Source organism: Lygodium microphyllum, chromosome 7 (genome assembly GCF_053477565.2).
Source record: "Lygodium microphyllum isolate KBCC chromosome 7, Lygodium_microphyllum_v1.1.10, whole genome shotgun sequence".
NCBI classification, from domain to species: domain Eukaryota; kingdom Viridiplantae; phylum Streptophyta; class Polypodiopsida; order Schizaeales; family Lygodiaceae; genus Lygodium; species Lygodium microphyllum.
The window spans coordinates 107,141,752-107,156,858 of record NC_141141.1 but is presented as its reverse complement, the minus strand read 5'-3'; the positions used below and the strand labels follow the sequence as shown (position 1 = coordinate 107,156,858).

The 15,107-nt window shown below is 40.3% G+C and overlaps 1 protein-coding gene across 3 annotated transcripts; it reads right to left on the bottom strand.

Annotated features, from left to right (window-relative positions):
- Positions 1-4,640: 4,640 nt before the first annotated feature.
- Positions 4,641-10,186, bottom strand: LOC148033799 (protein NARROW LEAF 1-like). 3 transcript variants are annotated; one of them, XM_087681796.1, is made up of 6 exons: positions 9,470-10,186; positions 8,558-9,103; positions 7,139-7,282; positions 6,648-6,888; positions 6,064-6,564; positions 4,641-5,754 (listed from the first exon to the last, which is right to left on the bottom strand). In XM_087681796.1, the coding sequence occupies exons 2-6, from the start codon at positions 9,101-9,103 to the stop codon at positions 5,357-5,359; spliced, it is 1,830 nt and encodes a 609-aa protein (XP_087537922.1). In that variant the 5' UTR covers positions 9,470-10,186; the 3' UTR covers positions 4,641-5,356. The 3 variants fall into 3 exon arrangements, with proteins under 3 accessions (XP_087537922.1, XP_087537921.1, XP_087537920.1); XM_087681795.1 differs by having other exon boundaries at positions 4,651-5,760; positions 8,558-9,137; positions 9,470-10,182; XM_087681794.1 differs by having other exon boundaries at positions 4,651-5,760; positions 9,470-10,182.
- Between the last annotated feature and the right edge of the window lie 4,921 nt (positions 10,187-15,107).

Here is a 15,107-nt window from a genome sequence, read left to right as displayed (position 1 = left end):
CGCCAAGCCATCTAAGCCACTAGCAAAACCTAAGAGAAAATTTCATAAGGTGTGAGATGTTTGAGAGAGATTCCAAAGACGATGAAGGCTCTCAACAATGCAATTCTAAATTTCCTAGTCCAAAGACTTGTTAGGGACATTTGTGATAAGCATAGTCTCAACAATTTCGAATGAACAAGAATAGCTCTAAGCTCAATCCACTAGGCTATAGAGAACTTTTTGATCGAGGTTTTCTAGGATACTTACATTTGTGCCATCCATGTATACAGATTGACACTAATGGACAAGGACATGATCATCCTAAGAATGTTAAGATATAGATTCCCTAAGATTCTAGAGCTAGCTGCTCTTACTGATAAAAAGACATACAATATTTTAAATATGCCACCATATAGGAAGAAAAAGATAGATATAGGTCTTAAAATCAATTTATTACATATGAAAAAGATACGATACTATATTAGAAGGAGAAAAATGCTATAGAAGAACATGTAGAGAAATGGACGGAGCACAAGAGGAAGAAAGCATAAGGAAAAGAAGTAAAGCAACTAGAAGTATCAAAAGATGATCTCTTTGACATGCTTGAAAGGGTTAATCTAAAAGGCTTCAATATGTATTGCTTTTTGCATGGTTACATAGACAAGAGAGCTAATATTATTTTTTTGAACTCCAAGTGTATTGAGATCCTCAAGGATAAAAGGAGAGACATAAACATTGTCTATTCTTCTTTTTGGATTGACGTATAACATGCCCAAATTTTTTTATTCTTAAGAATGATATTTTTTTAGCAACAATTTTTTTCAGATGTGCTCTATCTTACTTTCTTTTGTACGCGTATAATGCATGAACTCCGTTTTCAATATACAACAAAAAATTGAGGTGCTTGATCCTTCAATCTCCCATTATATAAGGCAAAATTAGCTCAATGCAAGAGGATTTGAACATTGACTCAATTGAATTGACTTTGATAATTTAGAGCTTCTTTTGATTCCACATCATGAAAAGTAAATAGGTTACTTTTATGTTAAAATTTAAGAGATTTTGATTTACTAAATTATTGACGTATCCACACCATGAAAAGTAAATAGGTTGCTTTTATGTTAAAATTTAAGAGATTTTGATTTACTAAATTATTGACATGTGTATTTTCAATTCTATAAACTATAATAAACAAGCCACATAATTTTGGTTAGTGTTATTGGTTGTAGAGTCCTCATCAAGATGATGGTCATTCTTGTGGTTGAAATTGTTACACTTATCGTCTTTCTTTTAAGTTCTAGTGTGGACACTCTCTTATCCTTGTGCACTTTTTACCTTCTAACTAGAGAAGGGTTTTTTCCTCATATGAACATCTATTAGTGGGTGTGGTACTTAGTACCTTAAGGATTGTACTTTTATGTCATTCTCATATAATGGATGTTAGATTCCAACACTCTCTTCTCTCTTGCTATTCACTTGTTCACTATGAATGTTTGTGCATGTGTGTACTACTAAATCTTATGGTATCAAAACATACCTCTTCTCAAATTTCACTACCGCCATTGTCACCATTGAGTCTCACACTCAACTATCTTCTCTTATATTGACTATTGTTTCAGCCTATTGATCAAGATGCTTTAGCTCCATCACATCTACTGCCATCTTTGTGCATTCTCTCTAGACGTAGCCCATCAGTATGTTGCATTCTCTCTAGACATAGCCCATCAATATGTTGCATTCTCTCCAGACGTAGCCCATTAGTATGTTGCATTCTCTCCATCACATCTACTGCCATCTTTGTGCATTCTCTCTAGATGTAGCCCATCAGTATGTTGCATTCTCTCCAGACCTGGCTCCATTCACCAAGCTGCAACTATCATATCTTTACCAATAACCTATTCAATCTAATGCTCGATAGCTTTGTTCTTTGACTTGCTCAGCAACATACGCTTGCTTTCACCCAAGGCATTGTCAGTCTTTGCCACCTCACCTTGCCTCCAAACAAGCCCCAATAAACTTTGTGTTCACTAATAGCCCCATTTCATGTACCATTGTGATTGGGACAATCGACTTGTAGAGGCCCTTTTTGGGCATACAGAACCCCCCATAAGGTTGCTACAAGATAGACCCCTTTCCAGTTGGTGTATGGTACAAAAGCCGTATTCCCTGTTGAACTTGAGCTACCCTCTTTGCACATGGCTATCAAAGAACGCTTGGGAGATGAAGAGTCCTTACAATGCCGTCTTTTGCACCTGAAATGTCTAGATGACACTCACAAGATGGCTCTACAGTACATGGAAGCCACGCAAGCTCACAGAAAGGTCTATTATGACAGCTTCATCAAGCAACAGAAGGAGTTTAAGGAAGGTGACTTAGTCCTAGCTTATAATTCAAGATTTGGCAAGTTTTCAGGCAAGCTTCAATAACGATGGATGGGCCCCTATAAGGTACTTGTCGTCAACCCTAATGGCTCTATCCAAGTCTAGACTATATCTACATGCTTCTCAACAGGCTAGTGTCTCTCCCAACAACTCGTTTTTCCTCACACTACCCGTCAAGCCTACCAAAAACTACCACATTCATTGCCTAGTTTGCTATGCACGTAGTCTCATCCATTTGCCTGACATGATTTAACATTAACGTATTTGGCTACCATCCATGGCAGACAGTTTGGCAGCGCCGGTCATGGTGCATCAGCCTCTTCACACAGCCATGAAGTATCTGTCCATCTCTAAAGCTTAAAGGCTATCGCATGCATAGGATCACCATGTTCATGGTATTATCCATTAAATACTCAAATGTGAGCAACATACGTTCCGACCCGAGGTACATTGCTACTAAACTTCAGTGATGCCATAATTCAAGGCATGGGTGGTGGGATCCATTCCTAGTATTTTCAAGTCAAGTATTACCCTATCCTCACAAAGCATCTAACAAACAGTGTGGACTTAAAGCTAGCATCCCTAATTAGGGAAAGGCTAACAATTTGTGTGGAGAGGGGGGAGGAATCAAGCTAGTGATGGAGAGGAAACAAATGCTATGTGGATGTTGGCCCGGTTCGACCATGCTCCAGAATAAGATACCTTGACCTACAAGGTGTTTATATTTAAGCTTTAGCATATCCCCTCAAAGTCTAGAAAAAGATCTATAATCTTGGATTGTCCTATGAGTCTTATGCCTAATAGATAAGAGTAACGTGTGAGAGTGAGTTGTGTAGTCTTATGCTACCACAAGGACAAGTTGAGAATCTACATGCATATGATGCATATCATTAGGAGGAGATCCAAATCCTCCTTCACAATATGCACTTCCCGAAGAGCAAGCCCCACATGTACAAGCAAGGCATGCATGATAAGAATGCCTCCTATCTAGATTTAGTTAAATCTTACACTTTGTAATCCGATCCAAAATTTGGTAGCTTAGAATCTTTATGTTTTGCATTCAAGCCAAACTTTGGCTCCCAAAGGCTTACAAAAACTCATTTTGAGTTGTTCTATAAAACAACAATTATATTTTTTTATTCTTATTAATTAGAAATATTTTCCCTTGACATTTTAGTATGTCAAGTTTGGTGATTGTGTGTAACTTTCCATATGATGGTGGTTCTATTCACATAAATAATCGCAATGAATATGCAAGGGCAAAAGCTACTAGTTGCAGAACTCTAGCTCCAGGCACAACTCTACAACCAACAATTCCCTAGTTTTTTTCCCTCTGTAAGGTGTATTTATAATAGCATGAAAATGCATGTGAAAATCGCAATCAAAGTGTGTATATACTAATGCTTCAAGGACCATAAAAGTTGCAAATGACTGATTGCTTAAAAGTGCAGTGAAAGTCACAATTCTCTTTTGGTAAATACACGTACAATCAAATACAATTCTTTAATGCAAAGTTATGCATGACATTGGACATGCTTATAGAAAATTATGCCTTTCTCAGGCCACCTATTAACCTCATCCTTATAGTGAACTATAAATTAAACTCACAAGCACACACCACCCAATATTCCCACCAAGTGAGCCATCACTCGAGGGGTATAGTGTGAGTATTCTTTCCACAGGGCTCAACCACACATTGTTTTAGATACCAATGCAATACTTCAATGCATACATATTCTATGATTTAGTGAACTTAATTCCTCTATTGTTGGCAAGTCTTTCAAGGGACTCTCAAACAATGTCCTGTACTTCAGCAAGTATTGCTTGGTCTATTGCTCACTCAAAATCTTACTCTGCTCAAACAAAGAAGCATTGGGATGCATTGAACCATTCCCCTTTCAAGCAATGCAGCAAATCCTATTCTATCGATGAAAAAAGCCACTCTTTCTATTATATTTTTGACCTGTCATAGCCACATTTGCTATGCTGTATAGTCTTACTCCCAAGTCCTATTGTTTCTAAATAACTTATGAAGAGACTTCAAACATAATCCAGCAAATCTAATAAAAAGTGGGGCCTTTTCCAAGGGGACCTCAAGCAACACCCTAGCTGATTCCTAATTCATGTAGAAAATATTTAGTCATGAAGATTATACCTGGCTATGAAAGCTTGCTATCAATTTGCTCTATTTGAGGTTGCTCCCGCTATGAGTTGCGAGCAAGGTCACATATATACGCACCTCTTTGCTTTAATTTGTTTGATTGTTTTGGGGGGAAACCTTTGCCACACTGAGGAAACTTGCTTCATAGTCTATAGTCTCTCCCATGAAATCCGAGTACATTGTTTTATCCTAGCTCTTGCTTCCCATTCCACTAAACCCCTAGTGGGTCTATGTCAACAGCCACAGATCGTTACATAAAGCTTGTAATTTGCCACAATTGTGGAAAGTCATAATACAACCCACACCTTCGACACAGGATGATGTTATTTTGGGATGATGCATTAACAAGAGCAACAATTACATGTCACTGAACACCACTAATGCAACCATGAATCAGGATATAAAACATTTGAAACCCATTGAGTAAATAGCAGGGAGGCCTATCCACCCCAATTAAGAATCGTGAGATGTGATTCGAAATCAATGGAATGGTACAAAAGGGTGGCCCATCTACTCCACCCTATGGCATTCACTTGCTTTGCTTTCCTATACTATTTTCTGAGTTAACCATGGAATGGCCGAATGATAAACCTGCAGAGCAAAATTGTAGCTCTGCTCAAGGAGATTGCCTCCCAGTAACAACTGAATTGGCCATTTAGAAACAGCTGAATTGGGCATTACCAGAATGCTTGCCTCACCAAAATGCCTTATCTAGAGCATCTTCCTTGCCCAAGCACAATGCTGCCTCATCAATCCCTTTGACTAGAGCAACTGCTGTAGTATTCGCAATCTCATGAAAGAGACCGAACACTTCAAAGGCACTTTCACCTCAGTGCTAGTTTTCTGAAGACTTCCGTTTTTTCACATCTCTATCATAAAGGTGGAGGCTGAAGGAGAGTTCATCACCATTCCCATCATTGACTGTAGAATTATTGCCCTGCTTTGACAATGCATCACACTGAGCAAAACCAGAGCCCAGTAATTGTAGCTCCACTGCATGCATGGCAGCCTGTTCTGTCAGTGCATCATTGTGTGACATTTCGCAGGCCAAATCAATAAGTTTCTCTGACTCATTCTGGCCCTGGCCTCTTCTTTCAGCACTTGATGTTTCTTCTAAACCTGTGGGTTGGACTGCTTCTCCTCCTTGCTCCAATGCTCCACATGTGCCTCCAGATGTCTCTTCCACTGTCGAAACCTGCACCAATCCGGCTGTCCATTGTCTCTGATCGTCAACTGCAGCTAGTATGATAAAAGAAAAATACAATTAGTCTATGCTTCCATACATTGATTGTTCTTAGGTTTTCCCATAACAAGCATGCCAAGTGTTTCCTCACCCCTCAATGCAGCTACATGCCAGCAAACACCCTCAACACTAGTTTGAGTGAAATCTTACCAAAGTATCAGCACCCTGCAAGGCTCATATTGCCTTATTCATTAGAAATGTGCTTACATTGCAAATGAGGGATTCAAATCATGATAGGACATAGAAAGGAACTTGCAATCTGCAAAGACAGGTATAACAGCTTTGATAAGAACCCAAACCTGCAAGCTCCGAGCGGCTTGTGATCACAGAAAGCTGGAGTAGGTCCAAAAGCCGTCCAAGATCGACACCACTTGTCCAATTCTCTGGCCCACATCCATTTCGAAGTTTCAAACGTCCACGGTTTGCTGTTCCTCCCCAGATAATGCCCACAGGCCTTGGTTTAGATCCGCTTTCCCCAATAATAAGTATAAGGCTTCCACTGTCACCTTCCAAGTCAAATGCCTGACCATTCTCACCAACAATAAGAAAATCTGTAAAGAAGCAGATGCCCTTTTCATCGTTATACTCAAGTGCATACGCCATTATGCTACCCTGTGTTAAGCCCGAGCTACGACCAACCTTAATCACTTGACTCCCAACTATACTTCTTATGGGAGCTTGAAGATCTATAACCATAACTTCTCCCATCTCACCCACCCCTTTTACAGCAGTATTCACCCTAGACATATCAAAGCATTCTCCAAAAGGAATAAAAGCGCCATCTGCTCGCACAAATGTCTCTGCAAGATAACCAAAAAGTAATCTCACAAGGAAGGTTTAGAGGGCCATAGAAGATGTGCTTGAACAAAACACAAATGGTTACCTGGATTCATGCTTGCGAAGATGCCATACCACAAGTCATCAGTAATAAATGAGGTTGCCCTCTCTACAGCACCCAAATAAACCCCTGGCCCAAGGTTTGGTGGTAATGGGTGGAACATCTTCTGATTTGGGTAATCCAAATCTACTGCAACATGCCTGTTCGTCAAAAAGCCGATTTGATGAGGACCAGTCCTACTTTGAACAATGGCTCCAAGCGTTCCATAAGTCTCTTGACTTGCAACCTGATATCACAGAAGATTTAACTTCAAGATTTGGCAGCAAGCACTACACATGATTAATCTTGTAATTCCAGACACCAATGCAGTCTGTTTTGTGTATATAACTGCATAAATCCACATCCCTTTACGACCCAAAAATTTAAAGAAGTCGATTTAAATGTCTCGCTCCTAAGACCAACCGGGAACATCTGGAAATGTGATTGCAATTTATGATCAGTTACTCTGTAACAAGAGCAAGCACATGGCTTATTACCTGAGACCCTGGACCTATGTGAGGATCCATTCCACGCAAACCCTCCACCAACTCAGTGTATACTTGCTCTTTTGGAGGAGCTACTGGAGCTCCATAATAAGAGAACTCAACAACATCCACATCACACCATATGCCTCCTGGACCCTGCCAAAGTGTCAATTTAGCAGATTGACTTGTAGACACATGTCAACATAGTGCAACATCTTCCAGAGCTTTCACATAAATTTCAATGGTTTGTTCTAGATCTTCCATGCTATACTCGTGATGCTTTTTAAATGACCATAACAGGCATGCATGCATTAGCTGACCATAAACAAGACAACAAATTCCCACAACACTTTCCCTATGTCTGCATGTACACTCAGATACATATGATAAATACATTCAAATGAGATCGCAATAGCTGCTCTAGATCACAACACCCACTCCTATGCCAAACCTTGGAAATGCATGCACAGTAACATGGAAGACTTCAATCATTTTCCTTATCAAAATCATTTGGCACTAGATAAATAATAATGATGGTAGGAACAAATCTTCAAGCTTTTAAGTGATCCAATTGCTTAGTATTACTTGCCTCCAGACTGCTGTTTTGCCCCCAACGAGTGCCTGTCACAAACACTTTTATATGGTTTCTAACACTTGCCAGCAATTGAAGAAACACTCCACGTTTAAGGGTTACGAGATCCAGATACCCAAAGTAAAGTGTACATGAACCAGCCTTAATAAAAGCCTGAACAACATGTGAAAAGTTGCATAGTTTCTTGTATCACAAGCAACCAAGTTGATCGAGCGTAAGAGCAACAAGAAAACACCCAAATGGGAAGACAATCTTATTCTGATCAGCACCACAGGTACAAATATCGTAGTGCTATGAAGACAAGACTGTGGAGACTAGTGAGTTCATTATACCTCACATGCATGCACACACAGTTGTACAGTATTACCATACAGCAGAAAGATGGGCAAAAAAGGGACATTACTTTGACTAATGCTGGTAAAATTCAGAAATTTAAAATGTTGTGAGGTAAAAGAGTGAAATGTTGGAGTGAAACATTGCCCAGGTCACTCCTTTGCCCTAAAGAGGAGAGTGCTGCAAGATTGCCTGTCATCTTATCATCTAAACCCAGCAAGTTCAAATCTGAACCCCAGAGCTTCCAAGGTGTTCATGAAGAGCAGCTGGGTGTTCTCCTCACTCTCATGTGAACCCAGCAGAATAATGCCAAGTGATTCTCAGCTGCTCCATTGTCAAGAAGCTGGGACCTCTCATTTCATTTGACACTTCAACAAATAGGACAGAACTTGCAACTTCCTTTGCACCACATACAATTAACAAACCAAGTCTGTCTCTCAAAGCATGAAACTTGGTGAGGTAAACACACTGGTGCTTTGGTACTTGGTAATAATGTGAAGTGATACCTCAAGGATGCGAGGTAACCTTTGAAAGTCATGCAACCACTGCTTGTGGACCTTACGAGCAACAAATACAATGATGGCAGGAGTTTCAGTCAGCACGCCAGCTTTAGTTCGAAATCCAAGCGCAGTCCCAAGGCTGAATCTTCGCAACACCTTGCTATGGAATGCCCTGATTGTCATCAGATCCAACAATGTAGTAGCTTGCTGTCCAGATGGTATCCTGTCTTCTGTCTCCACCTCAAGCTCCTTTTGCAGACCACTGAAATAGGCAGCTCTCTCTTCTGCAGTTCCATGTGCACGTGACAAAGGAGGCCACCGGAAATAAGCAGCATTCCGCTCACTGTGTTGAGCTCCAGAAGCAATTGCCTGCATGGAAGAGGTCTCAAGCTGTAGGTGTCTTCCATAAGTCTCAGACAGTGTCTGTCGATCATGGCCCAAAGTAGATCCCTCAGTCAAGAGAGAGTGTGATTTTGGCCTCTCGATGTGGTGCAACCGTTTTATGTCTGAAGTTTTGGTCGCGGTACAATGTCCAGCTTCACTTCTCAACATCTGAGAATGCAGCAAATTATTTATTCAGTAGGTCCTGATCATAATAGAAACCAAACCAAAAAGCTATAAGAGCAATCTTCTGCTGATGATGGGACGAATTGGAGATGACTAAAATAGCTCTCTCTCTCTCTCTCTCTCTCTCTCTCTCTCTCTCTCTCTCATCTGTAGGAACCATAGAAATCATATAGGAACCGTAGGTGGAGTGGAACGGATATCCATGGAGCAGCCACCTCTCGAAGGACAAAACACAATAAAAAGACACACACACACACACACACACACACTCTCTCTCTCTCTCTCTCTTCCCCCCCCCCCCCCTCTCTCTCTGTGCCAAGAAAAGAAAAGTCCAGGATTAGGAAATTTAACCTTGCGGAAAGGGGTGCACTACAGCATGCTGATGAGGGAGAGGGAATCTGAGGGATGATTCTTCGTGTTGGGGAATAAGAAGAGCCCAGTACCCACCAACCCAGATGTCCCGTTTTGTTCAGCTGGAACAGGGGAGCATCAGCAGCATGCATTCATTCATTGAAGTCGCAAGCAAATATTCGTGGAGTCTTTCAGTGCAGCTCGGGCGTTATATACCCCTCGGATCATCGAACGGGCCAGCCTCCAGGCCAGAACGAGTGAAAAGGGTAGGCCACATTCAAAGAATCTGGGCACCCACCACGAAAATTTATTCAACTAGTAATACAAACGCTTTCTTTGAAATTTTTCTCAAAAATGGGATTTCCCGATAAATCTTGTCTTTGCAAGGCAGTACAGAGGGAGCATGAGTGCGTGTGCAGAGGAAAGGAAGAGGAGGCTCACGGGGGGGGGCAGACCTATACTTATAGGAGGGAGGGAGGCACAGGACAGAAGCTAAAAATCACAGATGGAGCGATGGTGGGCAGCACTAGAAACAAGAGACAGAGACAGAGACAGAGAGAGAGTGAGTGAGAGCCATGATTTTATTTTCTGAGCTGTTAGTCCTCTTCCTGAGGCCCCGCCCCCCAGGATTGCATGAGTGCTCCCACCTATGCATCAACAGGAGGCCATCTATACGCGCAGTACTCAATGGCCCCTTGATTGAACTCCCAATCAAGTCTTGTGCAGAGATGTGCTATCATGTCTGAAGAGGACCGTTCCCCTTTAATATTCTGTTTCTTGAAATGTTCAATCCTTAATTCTCATTTTAACTTTTCACTGCCCAAAGAAAGAAGGCCTGGGCCCTGGGTATCAAGCTCAGTAAAAAGGGGGGGGAAAACAGGTTAATGCTATAGTTATTTCTTTGATTTACTTTTTTTAATTCTATAGATGGTCATTGGTGATACATGTTACACAGTTTTTTTAATTAGAAATTCATGCAAGTATTATTAGGAACTGTTCCCACCAAGATGGGGCTCCCAACCAGGTTCGGAACTCCATACCGAACCCACTGGTTCACACGCGCTAGAGTGCGCAATCTGGTTCACAACCACGAACCTTTCTCGGCCATCGGTTCACTTCTTGCCCAGCGAGGTTCACTTCCGGTTCAGCACGCGTAAGATCTGCTACTATTGGTCAGCAATGCATGGGCACAACTTTTCAGGCTATGAAAGTAATATTTTAAATTTTCCAATTTCCTTATGACACAGCCTGCACATCTCTATGGCCTCACAACCTGGTTATGAGCCATTTTGTTGGTGGAGACAGGTCCTTAGAAATTCATTTAAAATTACATATGAATTTAATCATCTTTTTAGCTTGCAGGCTGCAGACTGCTTTTTAAGGCTGTAAACCTGGAATTAGTGAAATTGATTGTCCTTTTTTTTTAATTTTTTTCTTTTTGGGAGGGGGGGTCTGGAACTTGATTAATAGTAACAGAAATAATTATTTATCTTAAATAAGATCATGCATCACCCAAAAGCTTCCTTGCCATTGTGAATTTCTGAATTAATAACCCAACTGGAAAGCTAATGTTAAGCTGACTTTCAATTTTTTATTTCTTAGAGCTTCTTTTCTATTGTGAAAGATAGATAATATGTTTTTTAATTATGCCCAAAAGTATAAAATGAACAAATTTAAAAAATATTTACACAATGGGAAGGATAATGTTAAAGTATGAATATTAATCGAAGCACTATGGAAACAGCTTTTTGATGTGAGTCGTTTATTAATTATTGTTATTAATTTTATTCCTATAATTGAAATTAAAAGAAAATTTGCCCCGCAAGAAAAAACAGGCTACAAAATCGAGGGGGGGAAAGGCCAACCGTCCCTGAAAAGTGCATTTACACCGGATCCCCCAGCACCGGTCAGCACTGGAGTCTTGACCTGCTGGGTGGTCCCACATCTTGCTATCGTGTCGAGCTCGTCTTTGTGGGTCCCATCTGCCCCCCCCCCCACCAAAGCGGCCAAGATCCCTTTCATCGAGTCATCATTCATCAATTACAATGGTTGAAAAAGAAAACTCCAATTAAATTCTTGGAAAGTAATACACTTTTTTTAAAAAAATTAAAAAAAGAATATGAGTTTGATGCGTATTAGAGCTCGTTCACACCCAAGATTAGTAGGGAGTGGTAACCCGTGTTTGCACTAGGTGTGATCGGGGGCAATCGGTTTTTATAGCTCCCTCAAAGCCCCTACAAGCCCTACGAAAATTGTGATTGCTAACAACATTACAGGAGTGCTAACACTTCATATTGGTTCAAGATAAGCATGAATAGACAAGGCCCTTCTGTTTTTCTTTGCATGATATTGTCTTCAACACAACCACAAATTGCATGGGAATATCACTAATTTCCTACTAGCCCCTTGAAATCCCCACTGTAGCCGGTGCAACGGGGACCTTAGATAGATTGAAAGTATTTATATGGTTATGTGGCACCTGGCACATACTTTATCTATATGGATTTCTTTAGGAGCCATGATAGATTTGTTTTTCTATGGGAAGTAACATTTATGGGAAGGGATCCGATGGGTGGGAGTTCGAAAGCATGCAATCAGTTGCTCCACTCTCGTACTCCAATATACATTAGTGAGTTGGATGCTTCTCCTGGCTTCTTTTTCAATAACATCCTCTTGGCAAAACACCTCCAAAAGCAATCTGTGACTCAATCTAAAGACTTCATCAAAGCTTTTGTCTTGAAATTCCTTTTCAACCACACATTCTATAAATAGACACTACTTATGCAATTCCATAGAATGAGGGTGCCATTATTAGCTTCACCTCATAGAATTTCCTTCCAATAAAGGGGAAAGGGGTGGAAGAAGAAGATGATGCAATGTAGCTCAACTATGATTTTCCTATTATTAGTGATGCAAGATGGACTCCTGCTCTACCATGCGCCTCATACATGTTCCATTTCCAATGCCTGATTTGAAGGCTCTTTCATTGTCCACATTTCTATATAAGATAAGCCATGTTAGGCATGAGGCTTTGGGAGGGATAAAGACCATATGTGTTCAAACATGTAATACAATTGATGCTTGTGCCAATTGAGAAGCCACCTCCTATTGAGCTTTTTGATCAAGTGCCTTGATTACATCACAATAAGTTTGGCAAGGGTAAGAGTTGAAATCTTGTTCTCTCACATGAGGGCCTTGAAATTAACCTCCCATTCAAGTTGGAAGACCAAAGGGTTAGCATGAGTCCATATTTCCTTCCTTGAATTAATAGCCATGATGTCAAGCTTGCTTAGTCTATGCACTCTTTTGAGGATAGCTTCCTCCTTCGATCCCATACTATTATGCTCTCAAGGTCCCTCCACATGATGAGTCCTTCCTTACTCGGTCTAGCTTATGTCTTCTACTCTTCTATGCTAATCATTTGTAGTGAAGAAGTGCGCCAAAGTGAATCTCTAGCCACCCATAGAGGCTCCTTGTTTTCTAAAGTTTTAAGTTGTAATAGTGATTTGTATTTCAACCAAGCTTCCTAAAGACCTTTTACCAATGCAAAGCCTTTCTTATGTTTGAAAAAGACCTTACTAAAAACAATGGTGTGAAATGAAAGGTCCTTCCATCCAGGGGCAACTTTGCTTAACTAAGGTTTTGATGCTATGCCTCAACAACATTGATTAGCCTTCTTCAATGTTTTGGATGCTTGTGATAATCCACTTCACTTCCAGTTTATATGTCATACTTAGTATATGCATTACTCCTAGACATCCAACATCCTTTTTGGAGGGTACACATCAATCACAAGATTTCAAGGACCTTAAAGTTTTTCGCATCCCCACCCCATAGAAAATTGCAAGAAAGTGTTTTCCGAGGGTAGACTTGGGTGGGTGCCAACATGTTAGAACATAGAGGTAAAAAGGATAAGGATATGGCTTACTATTCCTATTGTACTTGTGAATCCTTGTTAAAGACCGAACCAATTGTCGAAATTCTTGTTCCATTTTTCTAAAAACCATTGCTATTATTGTGGAATAATTACTCCAAACCCCATTGGGATATCAAGGAGTCTGAATGTCTTGACTTCCTACTCCCTTCCTACATAACTTCACAATCCATATGAGGACCAATTGAGAGGGCCCTTAATTAGAGCTCTGATACCAACTTTGAAGTGGTTTCCATTCCATCAAGCCCAAGGCTAGGCAAAATGTTTAGAGGCACTCCCAAAAGGTTGCGAGTGATTTGCCATCGTTGCTAACTGTCAAATTGCTATCATCAACAGTAAAGAGATTGACAAATGGCAAAAAGGAGAGAAGCTAGAGGACACCACTATCAAATCCATCTTCAAAAAGGGAAGAGAGAGGTAGGTTCACCGATGGCTATTTGGCGGTTGTGTTGCTAAAAAGAATTGATATAAACATGATGAATCATCTCCCTAGGCCCATGTCATTAAGGGACTATAAGAGAAAATCCCACTGTAGATAATAATGAGCTTTATCAAAATTTGAAGTGAATAAAATCTTGATATGTTTTGTGTGTGTAGTTAACTTCTTCCTAAAGGGCTACGATGGCATCAAGTATATGCCTACCTTTATGAAGCCCTTTGATCCTACATGACCTTAGATAGAATGAAAGCATTTACATGGTTATGTGGACCTAGCCCATACTTTATTTGTATGGATTTATTTAGGAGCCATGCCAAATTCATTTTTCTACATGTAGTAACATTTATGGCCCATGGGCAAGAGTTTGAAAGCATATGCCCTCTTAGTAGTGACCTCTAGGCTAGCATAAAATCCATGTTTACCCATGAAAATCCTAGCTCTTAATTGACACCAAATTTGGCTCCTAGCGAATAGCACATTTTTAGCTATTTGTATCTACATTCCAAATTATCCTTCGTGAATCTAAGAATCTTTGTTGCTTCTTAATCTTTTTCTTAACAATTAGCTCCTTCTCTCTCTTGCTCAAATATGCGTTAGTGAGTTGGACGCTTCTCTTCGCTTCTTTCACAATAACATCCTCTGGGAAGAATGCCTTTAAAGGCAATCCATGTCTCAATCCAAAGATTTCATCAATGCTTTTGTCTCGAAACATCGTCAATTTTCTTTTCAACCACACATTCTATAAATAGACACTATGTATGCAATTCCATAGAATGGGGGTGCAATTATTAGCTTGACCTAATAGAATTTCCTTCCATTGAAGGGGATATGGATGGAAGGAGGAGATGATGTATTATAGCTCAGCTAGGACTCCTATTACTAGTGCAGGTGATAAAAAATACAAGATCGACTCATGCTCTACCATGTCCTCATACATGTTCCATTTCGAATGCCCAATTTGAAAGCTCTTTCATTGTCCACATTTCCATTTAAGATTAGCTACATTAGGCATGAGGCTTTGGGAGGGATAGAGATTGACCATATCTATTCAAACTAGTAATGCAATTACGGCTTGTGCCAATTGGAAGCCACCTCTTGTTGAGCTTGTTGATCAAGTGTCTTGATTACATATTGTAGCAAGTTTGGCAAGGGTAAGAGTGATATCATGTTCTCTCACATGATTTGCATGACTAAGGTTTTGAGGCTATGCCTGGACAAGATTGATCAGTCGTCTTCAATATTTTGCATGCTCTTGATAATCCACT

Coding starts and splice junctions, on each gene's coding strand:
- LOC148033799 (XM_087681795.1), bottom strand. CDS start 9,103: ATGTTGAGAAGTGAAGCTGGACATTGTACCGCGACCAAAACTTCAGAC. Junction 6,889..7,138: donor ACATAGGTCCAGGGTCTCAG/GTAATAAGCCAT, acceptor CTGTGATATCAG/GTTGCAAGTCAAGAGACTTA. Junction 5,761..6,063: donor AAGCCGCTCGGAGCTTGCAG/GTTTGGGTTCTT, acceptor TTATCATACTAG/CTGCAGTTGACGATCAGAGA.